Raw genomic sequence first — 16,359 nt, 5'->3', positions numbered from 1 at the left:
TGAGATCTCCTTTTATTAAGCAAAAATATGATCAATTAGAGGGATGCAATAGCTATAATCATGTCATGTTGAGTTCTCCTTTGTTTTAAAGAAACAGGATAAGTCACATGAAGGGGAGCATTGTTGGCTACTACCTCGCACATGTCCTCCATCTAAGGTCAAACTGAGGACGGTTTGTTATCAAGAAAAGGAGGATGATAAAGAAATACTATCTTCGGTCCATTTTATCTGTCGCGCACGCATATCAAGATTCAAACTTTAAAAACTTTGACCAATAATTAGGCTAATAATTTTTAACTATAATAATACAAACTTTATACGATTAGATTTGTAATGAATTATACTATCCAATGATTATAAGCTTATAAGCATAAATAATATAATATAAAGCAAATGAATGGTCAAAGTGTAATCTAGGAGACCATATCATTCTAACTTGCGCCAGATAAAGTGGACCGGAGGGAGTTATACCTAAGGATACAACCATTGATTACAAGGTGCTCGTTCCTATGTTTACGTAAGATATAAGAATTTATTGGTACTTAATACCATTACATCCAATGTGCTTAGAAATAATTGTGATGATGATGCAAACATGGGGAAGACACTTTCTATGGTCTCTATAACAGATAGGGTGTGGATACATCATGCATCAGATCGACCTTGAGTGCAAGACCATCGAAGCTCAACATTCAGTTCATCGGTAGTCTGACAATATTTTATCGTGAAGGATATAACTCTTCTATCAGGAGTGCGATTGAGGACCATAAGTACTTGATCTAAAAATTATTTGATAAGCTTTCAAATGGATCTGATCTCACCTTAATATCACATTGACAAGACCTCCAAAACATTAGGACATATTGTTGATGTTTTTGTTGGGTACTATGACATCATCGTGGACCTGATAATCACCCTTGGCGTCCTAGCCCAATTGGAAGCATGTCCAAATCATGTGGAGAACAACTCAAAAGATGTTCGAGGATGTCCTACTCCTTGGCCACCACCTTAGGAGGTCAACATGAGCATCCAAGTCAAGTTGTAGGACCAAAACATATCAAGTTCGAGTCCATCTCAGACTCTAGGAGTATCCCACACTAAAACGGATGACCAAGTCACGTACAGACTCCCTTTTGGACGTTATACCTATGCACGGAAAAGACAAGGAGATAAACTTTCCAATGGCACCAGTCACACGTCAAAATTCCTTCAAAATCAATGAAAATCATCGAAATAAGTGGACATCCCAAATCTATCAGGGTGTTGCGTCACCGTCTTTTAGGCTGGTGTGCTATATATGTAACATGTTGGGACTCTTTAGAGACATGAATAGGAGTCTTTGGCCATCGCTTAGACTATATTTTCTCTAGTCGTTGCCTAAATTAGGGTTTGGCTTTTTCTTAGATTAATCTGTCATTGGACAGTCACCATTCGTCGGTTTGTGACACCCTAACTTCGAGTGCTTATTCACACATCTGCAATTATCACTTCATTTGAGTTACGTTCTTTCGAGTTATTGCATGTGTTGTTTGATTCGTAGGTAGGGATTAGCCTTCTTGGTGAAGTCAATCAGATTATGACACGGTTGATAACAAGAAGATGTGTGATGCTAAGGTTTGCTGGGTTTGGATATTTTGATCTCAAGACGGATCGGTGTGTAGCATCTCCACCAAATCGATAGTTACCCCCATTTGATGGAAGATTAGGACCCCCCCTCGCCACGTTTCTTATCAAACCGGTGGAGTGACACGGTTATCAACCAGAAGAGGTGTGGTGCTAAGGTTGCAAGATCGGTGTGCCGCATCTCTCCAATATATAGTTTCCTCCACCTGATGAAAAATCTGGATCCTCATTCCCATCATTGTTGTATAAGATTTTTCCTCACGCTGCAAATTGCTATCAAGAGAAGTGTTTTGAATTAGTATTAGCTACCTTTAACATAGTTGCTTGCCTAGTCCTTAACTTTTCCACTGTTGTCAGTCCCAACAAGCACAATTCAAACTATTGATGAAGGAGACTCAGCAGGAGAGAGAGATTTCTATATTCTTCACAACATCAAAAATCCAAATGAGTTGTCTTGCAGCGACCAAGTGAAGCTTGTTATTCCCAATTACATTCCTAGACCAAGATGTCAAAGCCTTTTGTGTACACAGCAGCTTTGTGTGCAGCCGTAGAAAAAGATTGGTCAAAGATAGTGGCCTTCAACTAAGCATCTTGCACCACCTCCATGTATCCGGATCTTGGGCCAAAAAGACTCGAATCTGAACCCCTTAAATGTTTGTGGTGTCTGTTACGAAGCAATCCGTTCATCAAGAAGAAGAACCAATAGGATTACAGAGATCCCATCCAACCAGATTAGTGACATGGATCAACCTTAGCCTTAGATCTAAATCCAACCATCAGTGTAATCTCTCCCTGTAATCACTGTAGTTTCGTACGGACTACTCCATCTTTCGGAACCGACATCACCGGGAGCGCTACCCGTTGGGAAGCCGCGTATCCGCGTCCCCGAACGGGCGTCTGACAACTCCCGTGGCGTCGCTTCAACCTGTATAAATTGTGAGATCGATCAATGGAAAAGTATGGTTCGATTCATTCTTTCTCTCGATCACTACTGCTTTTAAACACGTTATCAGCACGCTCTGAGAATCAAGAGAAGTTTCGTCGAGAAAGGTGAGATGGATCCCGAAACCTCACCGTCGATCATGACCGCCATTCTCTTCGGAGTTCCCCTCACCCGCCACGCTCCTCTGCTCCTCGACGCCGCACGCCTGGCGGAGAGCCGCGCCCAGCACCGTCGCGTCTTCGGCCGTCGCCGTCGCCGCGGCCGCCGCAGCCGCCGTCGCACTCGCCGTGGCCGCGACAACCGTCGCCGCCCTCGCCGTAGCCGCGGCAACCGCGCCCAGCGCCTCATCGCCAACAACGGCGCCCAGGCTTCAGGAGCGGCGCCGGCACCACCAGCGCCGGTCGCGACTCCACCGCCACCACCGCCGGCCGTGCCTGCAACTCCTCTTCGTCTGCCGTCGCCGACCCCAGGGTCCTTCACCCTGGTGGCCGGACCAAGGGACGGCCCAGCGCCGTACGCGTTCCAGCAGGCCGGCCAGTCCAGCGCCGTCACGGCTCCAGCAACCGTCCCGGCGGCAACCCCGGCGGGCCTGGCTCCAGCAACTCCTCCGTCGGTGTGGGCGCGTCGCGTCCGCCGCCGCCTGACCACCGAACCCGAGGAGTATAGCCCCGGCCTCCGCCCCGGCTCCTGGACTGCGACCTTCCAGAGGCTCTCCAATGGAGTCCTCCCCAACCGCTCCAATGGCGAGGCTGGCCCCTCCGGCGAGGGGGGCTACTCGCCCAACTAAGCGACGAAGCAGGACTGGAAGGAGGCGGAGGCAGCAATGGCAGACGACGGAACGACCGAGCAGCGAGTCGGAGTGGCTGGATGAGTTCTCAACCTTATCCCCGCTAATAATTTATTTGCGTCGTCCTGCCTTCACGTGTCGTACAGAAAATGTCGACATTGTGTGCTCATCCTAATAAAGCTGCCTCTTGCTTGTGGCGCATGTGACTTGTTTAGTAGTATATTCTAATTTGTGATTTGTGACTAAGTTTAGTACTAGTGACTACAGTTAGTATTATCAGCAGCCATTCACTTCAAATCCTTCGGGGGTTTTATCATGTAATTAGCGCTGCACATTGTGTCAGGACTCGGTTAAATGTTCAAAGTATTTGTTCGTGTGACAAATCCAATAGCATTTGTTCCTGTTACTATTTTATTGCAATTATTTATATTTGTATTTTTTGCAATACGACACAATTTTTAAGTCTACTTTAACTATGCAAAAGTTGAATACTTAAATAAATGTCACAATCACTTCACGTGTACCTTAAAGAAATAATATTGGATATTTTAAATTTATTTGCCTTTGCAAATAAATAATTTTTTTATATGGTCTATATATTATGTCATCACATAATCATTACCTATAAAATGTTTCCAATATTTAAATTTCACATTAAATAAATCATTCTTGATTCAAATTTAATGTGCCATTTTACGGTTCACATTTAAGTTTTAAATTTTTACTTAAATATATTTTACATATATCTTACAACACATCAATTGCCTTACATTAAAACATTTATACAAATGTAGGCAAAATGTCCGAAGTTGTTGGCAAATTAAAAGACAAAGAATTTGACCAACTCGCACTTGATGGACATAATTTTCCAACATGGTCAATGGATCTCAAAGTTAGCCTCTCTTTACGGGGATTTTATCATGCCATTCTTCCACCAAAAGAGGGTACTTCGGCACCTGATGACAAAACTAAATATAGTGCCTTATACATCATAAGGGCTCATATACATCCAGACCTCAAGTCTGAATATTTGATGGAAGAAGATCCACGCACTTTGTGGAATGCTCTCAAACAACGCTATGAACAGCAAAAGGCAATTGTCTTACCTGAAGCTTTGCATGAATGGAACCATCTCCGTCTACAGGATTTTAAGACTGTTGGAGAATACAATCATGCAATTCACAAACTTTGTGCAAAACTCAAATTTTGTGAGAAAGAGCCTTCTGATGCGGACAAAATAGAGAAGACTTTGTCTACTATGATGCCTGCAGATAGAATCCTTCACCAACAATACCGTGAGCGAAATTTCTAAGTTTATTCTGAGTTAATTAATACTCTACTTCAGGCCGAACGGCATAATGAGATCCTTCTTTGGAACTCAAATAAACGCCCATTGGGTGCTGCCCCATTACCTGAAGTACACACAACCACTCAGAACACAAACAAACAGGATGGTGCCAACAGGAAACCATTCAGGAAATTCAAAAACAAAGGTAAAGGTAAAGGACAAGGTAACAATAACAAGCGCAAAAGAGAGCAAAAACCGCATGATTTTAACAAGGGTAAGGACATTCCTAAAAAGAATTTTGACAAATCCCAACTTTGTCAAAAATGTGGTTGTTACAGCCACATCACTAAGAAATGTCGTACCCCCCGTCACTTGGTTGACTTGTACTTAAAGTCCGTTGGTCGTGATCGCCCAAATCAAGGACGCAAGTACGAAGCTCATTTCAACTTCCAGAATGATGTTACGATGCAAGATGTTGCTCCGTACAACTTCACTAATGACATTAACATGGCAGAAGCTAGTTGCTCCAAAAGTGTCCCCGATACACTGAGCAACCACAAGACTCCACCACCTGCGGAAGACGACTTAATGGACACGGACAAGATGCTTGTAGAGTTTGCCTCTACTGACATGTTTGGAGATCTCAATTAGACTCCCATGGTCCCTAATTAGTACTATGTACTCATTATGTCCCGACAAAGTGTTGTAAATTATTGCTAAATATAGCAGTCTTGTAAATATTTGTGACTTGTATGCTATATCCTATATATAGCACATATATGTACCAAGCACAATCGAAAATCAATAAAGTATGTATAATTATATATATATGTCATTCTCAGATTTTTAATTCTCTTTCATATATATAGATTTCTATGGGACAAATCCAATGGAGGAGGAAATGTGCCTTGTAGATAGTGGTACTACAAATTCTATACTAAGGGACACCAAATATTTCCTAACTCTAACTAAGAGACAAGGAAATGTCATAACAATCGCTGGACGCGATGCGACGATAGTAGGCTCTGGTTGCGCTACTATTACGCTCCCCATGGGTACTCAAATAACAATTGAGGATGCATTATTGTATCCCGATTCAACTCGTACCTTACTTAGCTATAGAGATATCCGTAAAAACGGATTTCACGTGGAAACACATGAAGAACATAAAGAGGAATTTCTCCTCTTAATTAAAGATACCGAACATGGCAAACAACTTCTTGAGAAAATTCCCTCTTTACCATCTGGAATATATTATACATACATCAGACCCGTACCACATGTTGCCTATAAAATAATTTTTCAGAATGTTAATGCATTCCAAACTTGGCATGATCGCCTTGGTCACCCTGGCATAGGGATGATGCGAAAAATTATAAACAATTCCCATGGTCACAACTTAGCTAATTCTAAGTTCCCAGAATCTTCTGATTTTACATGCACCGCATGTGCAACTGGGAAATTGATTTTAAGACCATCTTATCTTAAGATCAAAGCTGAACCACTTAAATTTCTTGAAAGAATTCAAGGAGATATTTGTGGTCCTATTACTCCATCATCTGGGTCATTCAAATATTTCATGGTTCTAATAGATGCATCTACACGATGGAATCACGTGTGCTTATTATCCACACGCAACCATGCTTTTGCCAAAATAATAGCTCAAGTTATTAGACTTAGAGCAAATCATCCTGAACATCAGATAAAATCTATTAGAATGGACAATGCTGCTGAATTTTCCTCAAAAGCTTTCAATGACTATTGCATGGCTCTAGGAATTCAAATTCAGCACTCAGTTCCATATGTCCATACTCAAAACGGTTTAGCAGAAGCTCTTATCAAAAGAGTTAAGCTAATAGCAAGACCACTATTGCAGAATTGTAATCTACCGACTTCATGTTGGGGTCATGCAGTCTTACACGCTGCTGACTTACTACAATTGCGACCAACTGCATATCATACTGTTTCCCCACTACAATTAGTACGTGGAAATCCACCGAGTATTTCCCATCTGCGGAAATACGGTTGCGCTGTATATGTACCGATTTCACCACCAAAGCGTACATCTATGGGTCCACACAGGAAATTAGGGATCTATGTCGGGTATCAATCTCCGTCGATCATTAAATACCTGGAGCCCCTTACAGGGGACCTATTCACGGCCCGATACGCTGACTGTATCTTCAATGAGGATCATTTCCCGGCATTAGGGGGAGATTACAAGTACCAAAATCAATGCCCGGAAATAAATTGGGATGCACAAGACATCTCCACTAATGATCCACGTACACAAGAATCTGAACTTCAAGTTCAGAAAATCATAAATTTGCAAAACATAGCAAATAATCTGCCAGACGCATTTACTGATTATAAAGGTGTCACTAAATCCTATCATCCTGCTAGGAATGTGCCTGAAAGAATAGAGGTACCAAATAAAACTATTCAACTCCCACCTTCGAAACCGGTTCTAGGTAAGAGGGGGAGAAGTAAGGCTATCAATCAGGATGTGGCTCCTAAACGCCAAAGGAAACAGGATAACAAAAATTCTAAATCAGTAAATGTGACACAACAACAAGTTGTGGGACACCAAGTGAATAAACAAAATTCACATCCCACATCAACAGTGCACTCAATACCTGATGTTGGGACATCGGAACACCCTGACGCTATCGTATTGGGAAATAACGAACCATCACGAGGGGTACAAGAAATTTCCATAAACTACATTGATTCTGGAGAATCATATGACCGAAAGACTACAATTGTCGACATATACTTTGCCAAAACAATTGCCGAAATTATCCAAACTGATCCAGATCCCAAGACCATGGCAGAGTGCATAAAGCGCTCGGACTGGAACAAATGGAAAGAAGCAATTCAAGCAGAGTTAGCCTCGCTCACAAAAAGAAAGGTATTCTCATCAGCAATACCTACACCTTCACAAATCTTCCCTGTGGGATTTAAATGGGTTTTCGTCCGAAAACGGAATGAAAATAATGAGGTGGTGAGATACAAAGCGAGACTTGTAGCACAAGGGTTCACGCAGAGACCTGGCATTGATTTCAATGAAACATACTCTCCAGTTATGAGTGGAATAACTTTCCGATATTTAATAGCATTGGCAGTTCAAAATCATCTATCTATGCAGTTGATGGATGTAGTGACAGCATATTTATATGGGTCACTTGATTCGGACATTTACATGAAGGTTCCCAATGGAATTCCTATTCCGAATCCTAAAGCAAGTCGCGCCACATATTGTGTGAAACTTAATAAGTCACTATATGGCTTAAAACAGTCAGGACGGATGTGGTACAACCGACTGAGTGAATTCCTATTACAAAAGGGATACACCAATAACGATGATTGTCCATGTGTCTTCATAAAGAAATCCCAAACAGGGTTCTGTATTATATCCGTATATGTGGATGATTTAAATATCATTGGCAACCCACATGATATCAATGAAGCACGCAATCTCTTAAAGACGGAATTTGAGATGAAGGATTTAGGCCAAACTAAATTTTGCTTGGGTTTACAAATCGAGCACCTTCACTCAGGAATATTAGTGCATCAATCTGCCTATATCCAGAAAACACTAGAGAAATTTAATATGCATAAATCATATCCATCCAAAACTCCCATGGTTATTCGGACTCTAGACATGGAGAAAGATCCATTTAGACCAAAGAACAAAGATGAAGAGGTACTGGGGCCCGAGGTCCCATATCTCAGTGTCATTGGAGCACTAATGTATCTTGCAAATCAAACTAGACCTGACATTGCATTTGCAGTAAATTTACTGGTTAGATATAGTGCTACTCCAACTAAACGTCATTGGACGGGAGCCAAACAAATCTTGCGATATCTCAATGGCACCAAAGATCTTGGATTATTTTTCCAAAGAAACCAAGATCCAACTGTAATTGGATACACTGATGCTGGCTATTTATCTGATCCCTATAATGGCCTATCCCAGACAGGCTTTGTATTCCTATATGGAGGAACAGCTATATCATGGAAGTCATCTAAACAGACTTTAGTAACAACTTCCACAAATCATTGTGAAATTGTTGCACTATATGAAGCATCACGGGAGTGTGTATGGCTCCGCAGAATGATTAATCACATACAGCAATCTAGTGGGATTGGTCCCATTGAATCACCCACAATTATCTATGAAGATAATGCTGCTTGTATTACACAAATGGAAACAGGTTATATCAAAAGCAATATAACTAAACATATTTCTCCCAAATTATTTTATCCTCATGAATTACAAAAGAATGGAGAAATAAAAATCTTGCAAACAAAGTCTTGTGATAATCTTGCAGATTTATTCACTAAGTCATTACCAGGTCCCATGTTCCAAAATTTTGTTCATAGTATTGGTATGCGACGACTTAAAGACTTGCAAGTTTCAGGGGGAGATAATCTCTGAAAATAATCATTTGTGTTAAATATTATATTGCACTCTTTTCCTATTATGAGTTTTTACAAAAAACTTTCTCATAAAAGGTTTTTAATGAGGCAATATCTAATATATAATATGTCATATTTCCTATTTTCTCACAAGAGGTTTTTAAGGGGAATATCAAAGGCATTCTCTTCCTCATATTTTCCCACGTGGTTTTGGAGGAGGACATTGCCCATAGACCATTATATTGTTCTAAACTAAATTATGGATTTTTCCTATAAAGTTTTTTTTTCGTATAAGTTTACAATGGACAATAATCTAAAAATATGTCATATCATTTCTCCTGATTTTTCCCCACTGGGTTTTTGAGGAGTTTAATGACATATCAACAATATAGCACCTCATATTTTTCCTACAAGGTTTTTAGAGGCCCTGAAGATATTATTTGATCTCAAGACTGGATGCGATCAGGGGGAGTGTTACGAAGCAATCCGTTCATCAAGAAGAAGAACCAATAGGATTACAGAGATCCCATCCAACCAGATTAGTGACATGGATCAACCTTAGCCTTAGATCTAAATCCAACCATCAGTGTAATCTCTCCCTGTAATCACTGTAGTTTCGTACGGACTACTCCATCTTTCGGAACCGACATCACCGGGAGCGCTACCCGTTGGGAAGCCGCGTATCCGCGTCCCCGAATGGGCGTCTGACAACTCCCGTGGCGTCGCTTCAACCTGTATAAATTGTGAGATCGATCAATGGAAAAGTATGGTTCGATTCATTCTTTCTCTCGATCACTACTGCTTTTAAACAGTGTCGTGTTACCAATAAGCAGGAGCGGGCAGTGATCTGATACCAGTGACGACTGCGCTCCTAAATTGCAATTAGGCAGCATCATATCCTAATCTGCAGTACAAAAGGCCCTATCAATTCTAGCATGAGTTCTATCAACTATCACTAAAATCTGATAGCGATATCTTTTTCGTGATGGTACGGTTCTAATGATTTGGCGGGGACGATGTGCATGGATTGGCGTTTTAGCCATGACACCAAGTGCAAGATCTCAAGACAGTTTGGCATGACTCCTCCTAGAACGAGCACCGAAGCGCGTACTATATATAGGAGGGGTTGTTCATTTCTCTTCCTGGAATAAACAAGCATCCGTGTATTCACATCAATCCACTCAAATCCAATTTACTCCAACACATGTGGATTGTAGTGAATATACATGTATCTAAACAAAGGCCTTAGGGGCAAAAGAGTGAGTGTTTAAACTAAGTTAGCTGTCCTCCATTGTACGCTAGAACCCCACTGCACCAAGCACTCTGAGATCCACGCTCCACATTATTATTTTGACGAAAATTCCACGCTGGACGTGACCTCCGCACGCAGCGTTCACGTGTCTCGTCCGGATAAGCGGGGCCATGGTAAAATCAGGTCCACTCCGTTCTCCCTCACATCACATGACCTTGGGTCCAAATGGCACCTACAAAGATTCACATTACCTATACAGCCAGCCGAGCCAGCTGAGTAACTTGAGTTAGACTCCAAGCAGGCCTTGTGCTACGCTACGCAGCGATCGATCCGAGAGAATGCGCGCAGCAGCCAGCTTAGGAAGCAGCGACAGGATATATATATGCTTCAAAACCAAGCGATCGATCCATGTCGCTATATATAATGACGCGGCCACTGCCGTTGCCCCCGGGCAATGCAAATTAAACATGGCGATCTGCCATGCCTGGGTGCTGACGATCGTCGTCGTCGTCGTAGCGGAAGCTGCTCCTCACCTGCTGGTGCGCGGCGCGAGCGACGGCCCGTCGGCGGCTTCGGCTCCTGGTGGCTGCGACCTGTTCCGGGGGAGGTGGGTGGCGGACAAGTCGTACCCGCTGTACGACGCGTCCGCCTGCCCGTTCGTGCCGGACGTCTTCGACTGCCGCCGCAACGGCCGCCCCGACGACGACTACCTCAAGTTCCGGTGGAGCCCCGGCAACTGCCGGCTGCCCAGGTCGGTGGATCATCACAAGCTGCATGCCCAAGTGCAAAGTGCTCGATCGCTGCTCAGCTCACTCACTCTCTCTCTATATATACATATGTAGGTTTGACGGCGGGGATTTGCTGAGGAGGTGGCGCGGGAAGACGGTGATGTTCGTGGGGGACTCGCTGAGCATGAACCAGTGGGTGTCCCTCGCCTGCATGCTCCACGCCGCCGCCCCCGCTCCCGTCCGCGCCACCTTCACCAGCGGCGAGCCCGTCTCGGCCGTGCGCTTCGAGGTTAGCTAGCTGAGCTGAGCTCTCGTCCGGATCGATCGGAATGTACAGACAGACAGTGTCAACAGCCAACAACCAGCTTTGCCTGATCCATCTGCTCAATCTGCCAGGACTACGACCTGTTACTGGTGTTGTACCACACCACGTTCCTGGTGGACGTAGTGCAGGAGGACATCGGCCGGGTGCTCAAGCTGGACTCCATGCGGAACGCCAGCGAGTGGCTCGGCGCGCACCTGCTCGTCTTCAACACATGGCACTGGTGGACCTACAGGGGCGCCAGCCAAGTGTATGGGGTCGCCAGTCGCCACAACCCGAAGCTACACATACCACTGTTGTGTTCATCGAAGCCAATGATGCCAAATGCCCTGCTCGACGTGCGTGCAGGTGGGACTACGTGCAGGACGGGAATAGCACGTACCAGGACATGGACCGGCTGACGGCCTTCTCCAAGGCCCTCTCCACATGGGCGCGCTGGGTCGACGCCAACGTCGACGCCTCCAAAACCAGGGTCTTCTACCAGGGCATCTCCCCGAGCCACTACATGTGCGTGAGCTCGGAGCTCTGTTCCCACCAGGCGATGCAGACCCTGTGTCCGTATCTGATCTCGCGTGCAAACAAACTGGAATATTGTGTGTATGTAGGTCGAAGCAGCAGGAGAGCCAAGCAGGGACGGCACCAGCGGGAGGCGGAGGCAGCTGCCTGAAGCAGACGCGACCGCTTCAGGAAGCCACGGACGCGGCCGGCGGGGGGACGAGCCTAGCCCCGGTGCAGGGCGTGGTGCGGGGTGTCCTCGACGCCATGACGGCGCCGGTGTCGCTGCTGGACATCACGGCGCTGTCGCAGCTCAGGATCGACGCGCACCCGTCCGTCTACGGCGGGCCGGGGCGGGATGGCATGGACTGCACGCACTGGTGCATCGCGGGGCTCCCGGACGCGTGGAACCACATCATGTACGCCATGCTCCTGCAGCAGAGTTAGATCAACCGGCATCACGCCATGCTCCTGCGAGAATTCTTTTTTTTTTAAATGAACCAATAAACCTGTAAGCTTTATTCTTCTTTTCTAGCTGTGGTGGCGTTTGACGTATTTGTCATTTATTTGTGAGCCTCTAATTAGGCATTTAGGTGTTGTTAGCCTTCATGGAAGATCAATGTGTTTAGCTTCTCTAGCTAGATTTGTTGAAAGGTAACCTCACACTGCAAGTTGGAGTGTGATGATAGGTTTACTATATGGACTGTTCATTTTCAGAATTATTGCAATTGCACCACTAGTATATCATTATGGACATGTTCTAAAGTTAATGATTTCTTCAACATTTATTACCACCAGAAATTGTTGTTCTGCCATGACTGGTCTGCAGTACGCTCTATATATCTTTTTTTATTGGTTGGTTAATGGCATAAACCTTGAGAGGCCCGTTCGACTGACAGAATTTTGACTGAAACTGGCTGAAAAACACTGTTCTAGCTGAATTGTTGTGAGAGAAACACTGTTCCAGCTGAAAAAGAAGCCGAACAAGCCGAATATGGGGTAAGCCGAACGGGGCAGGCTCAAGGTTGCCACAATACCTTGTATCCTAGTACAATTCATCTCTACATCCTATTCCTTGTATCAGTGGCTCCGTCGGTGTTCCTTTTGATCACCAAATGTCAATGTTTTATTACCGGATCTGCATATTATGTCTTCCTTAGTTGCATAGCATTGTTGACGTTATTCGCACTTATGTTTTGAACTTTTTTTTATATACTAGTTGAGTGCCCGTGCGTTACTACGGTAAAACATATGTAAAATCCCATAACATGCAGTAAATGTTGAATTCCTTCTTTTTATGAACTAAGGTACTGTAGAATTTCATATACAACCAATTTACCGAAACCAAAAGTTTACTATTCATCAGCTAAATTTTTGTACCATAACCTCAATGACAATTATAGCCTTGACAAAAAGAAAACTGAGTTGTATAGAACTGTAAGAATCAGGAATCCTCCCGTAACAAACCAAATTGGCATTGGCAGATTGAAGCAGATTGAATGAACAAAGATAATATTATGTCTGAACTGTATGCCACACGACTGCTTCACCTTGAGCTCGTGGTATAGGATGTATCCACGAATCCCCTTGCCTGGATGACCATGTGTCCAGAGCACTCACAAGATCACTGGCTCCCATAAGTACCAACACAAGTTTAATTTCCTGGATAGTGATAGAGAAAAAATTTCCTAGACGACAACAAAGTAGATGACGTTATCAAAGCTAGGTGGGTTGAAAGAGCCTTCTTCTATGCATAGTTGAGGCTAACGATCAGCATCGAGTCCTTTCGGCAACGCTTCCCTAGCTCGGAGTCTACCTCGCATTGCGCCAATCCTCAACCCGAGATTCAGAGAATGTCAAGATGTATCTCAATCCCACAAAAACCTAAATGTTTATGGAACAGTAATAGTGTTGCATAATGAAAAATGGAAGGCTTACATACAAACCTATCGCAAGCATCCAGAATTAAACATCTCAATGCAACTGGGCAGTCGGCGGGTTGTTCATCAATTGTAGCATGCTACTTCTGCCGAGGTTTTGCATTCTTTTAAAATTAGTAAATATGATTTATTTAAGCAAATGTGTGTGCATTAAAAGATAGAGAAATAATAAATTTTATGGAATTAAAATTTAAAAATAAGGTTAGAAACTTTTTGATGCATACATGCTGCTGCATATCATTTTGTGAATGCTTGGAATTTGTTAAAGATTTCAAAAAGAATTGAAATTTGAATTTAAAAATGGATTTAGAAAAGTGTAGAAAAAGAAAAAAAAAGAAGAATCCATTTTTCCCTCCCTTCTTGATTTTTGGCCCGTGGCCCAGCTCCTTCGGCCTGCTGGCCCATTCCTCCGCGCCGGCCCAGCTGCGCTGTTTCCTCCCTCCGCCCGCGCCCAGCCTCGCGCGGCCTGCAAGGCGTCGGCCCAGCACTGCAGCCAGCCTAGCCGCCGCGCCTTCCTCGCGCCCGCAGCCGCTGACCGCCTGGCCCCACTTGTCGGCGCCGTCCCCTTCCCCGCGTGGCTCGGCAACCGCCCGCGCCCGGCGCTGCAGCAACCGCCGCCCACGACGGGCGTCGTGGGAGCGTCCCCCCCCCCCCCCCGCTCCTCGGCCCTGTTAAATAGCAGCCGAGCCTTTCCCCCCGCGCGCCCCTGCCGTGCCCCGCTCTCTCTCGCGCTCGCCGTGCTCGGGAACCAACGCAGCAGCAGCACCGAGGTCCGCTGACCACACCTTCGCACGGACCGCCGCCGCCGAGCTTCCCCGTCCTCCTTCTTCCCCGCGGTGAGAATCCCCTGGCCTCCCTCTATCTCCCGGTACCGCTTGTTTCATTTTTCTTGGCTTCTAGATGCCCTGGCCGCGAGCTCCGCATGCCTTGGCCGCCGGCCATGGCGGCCACCGCTCTACCCGTGTTTTTCGGCCGCCGTATCGGCATGGCCGAGATCCCTGTCGATGTTTGACCACCGGCAACCCGCCACAGGAGTACCCGGGGCGGTGATTTGTTCGGAGGGGTATCGGCGTTTGCAGGAACTCGATGGTAAACGCAGGGAGACAACGATTTATACTGGTTCGGCACGCCGGAAAATCACGGCGCCCTACGTCCAGTGTGGGGTGGATAGTATATTGCGCCCTGCGCTATTTGTTGTGGTTGTGAGTTCTGTCGGTTATGTGTGTGTGTCTTTAATCTAGGGACCCCTGCCCTCCTTTATATAGTCCAGGAGAGGCGGGAGTCCTAGTCGGTTACAAAGTAGAGATCCTAGTAGGATTACGTGCAACTAATTCTAGTAGGATTACATGTAGGGAATCCTAGTTGGACTAGGTCTTCTTCTCTCTTCTCCGTGGAAAACCCCATGGGTCCCGTATCGACAAGCCCCCGAGCATCTCATGGATGAGCTTCAGAAGCCTTCTTGTTCTTCTTGGTCTTCGTTGAGTTGTTGTTAATCCATTCTAGGTTCTTCTTGAAGTGAAACCTTGAGATGGTCTTCTTTGTCTTTTCTTCGGCTGATGTGCTCTTTTGGACAAAAGTACACTCACTGAGTGTAGCCCCCGAGCCTCTTGCTTGTTGGGACAAGAAGCCAGAGGGTCCCTTTAGTCTTCTTGGTTGCTCTGAGTTCTTTTTTGGTGGGTGCAATTTTTCGTAAAAATTGCACTCACTGAGTGTAGCCCCCGAGCCTCTTGCTTTTGCTTACAAAAGTTGGAGGGTCCAGATTCTTGTCTTCAAAAATTTTTGGGGGGTTATGTATCCCGCAGCCCCCGAGCCTTCTCCGAGTACTTTTCTTTAGAATAGAAATCGGATGAAGGGTCTTGATGTGCTATCTTTGTTGTAGTCTTGAGTACTTATATTCTTGGTCTTTCATCCTTGAATTCGAGCCCCCGGGCGTAGTTGAAGCAAATGCCGAGCCCCTAAGCTTAGTGTTTGACTAAGCCATGATGCTCTTTCGAGTTGTTTTTATTCATCCAGGTCATTTCTAGACTTCTCTGGTTCTTGATGTACCTCTTCCAGGTTGTTTGCACTTCGTCTAGGTTCTTTCTGAACTTGTATGTACCTCATCCGGGTTGTTTTCTGATCAATCCGGGTTCTTTCTGAATTTGTCTGGGTACTTGCAGCACCTCTTCGGGGTTGTTTGCGCTTTGTCCAGGTTCTTTCTGAACTTGTATGTACCTCATCCGGGTTGTTTTCTGATCAATCCGGGTTCTTTCTGAATTTGTCTTGATTTCTGTTCCCAACTTATCTGGGTTGTTTTTCCTGATCTCATGGTACCGATGTAGCTCTCCTGCATGTTAAACATAAAAATATGTTGTAAATAACATTCCGGATATAAAGTGGGGAGCATGTCCCATATTTGAATAATCAATCAGGGGCGGGCCCCGGCATTATGAAATGCATATAAACTTTTTGCGTCTTGCTCTTGCTAGGCCATGCAAATTCCTCAGGTAGTGTCCTATTACGTTTAAGCACTTGAATCTCTGGCGTATGGTTCAGAGGTTCATGACGTGACCATGTGAG

At 44.8% G+C, this 16,359-nt stretch overlaps 1 protein-coding gene across 1 annotated transcript; it reads left to right on the top strand.

Annotated features, from left to right (window-relative positions):
- The first annotated feature begins 10,782 nt into the window (after positions 1-10,782).
- LOC136529640 (protein trichome birefringence-like 38) lies at positions 10,783-12,340 on the top strand. The gene is made up of 5 exons (XM_066522717.1): positions 10,783-11,066; positions 11,158-11,332; positions 11,440-11,615; positions 11,714-11,872; positions 11,971-12,340. The coding sequence occupies exons 1-5, from the start codon at positions 10,783-10,785 to the stop codon at positions 12,305-12,307; spliced, it is 1,131 nt and encodes a 376-aa protein (XP_066378814.1). The 3' UTR covers positions 12,308-12,340.
- The last annotated feature ends 4,019 nt before the right edge of the window (positions 12,341-16,359 follow it).

Source organism: Miscanthus floridulus, chromosome 19 (assembly GCF_019320115.1).
Source record: "Miscanthus floridulus cultivar M001 chromosome 19, ASM1932011v1, whole genome shotgun sequence".
Taxonomy (NCBI): domain Eukaryota; kingdom Viridiplantae; phylum Streptophyta; class Magnoliopsida; order Poales; family Poaceae; genus Miscanthus; species Miscanthus floridulus.
This window is presented reverse-complemented; position numbering and strand designations above follow the sequence as displayed.

Coding starts and splice junctions, on each gene's coding strand:
- LOC136529640 (XM_066522717.1), top strand. CDS start 10,783: ATGGCGATCTGCCATGCCTGGGTGCTGACGATCGTCGTCGTCGTCGTA. Junction 11,333..11,439: donor TCTCGGCCGTGCGCTTCGAG/GTTAGCTAGCTG, acceptor TCAATCTGCCAG/GACTACGACCTGTTACTGGT. Junction 11,873..11,970: donor ATCTCCCCGAGCCACTACAT/GTGCGTGAGCTC, acceptor GTGTGTATGTAG/GTCGAAGCAGCAGGAGAGCC.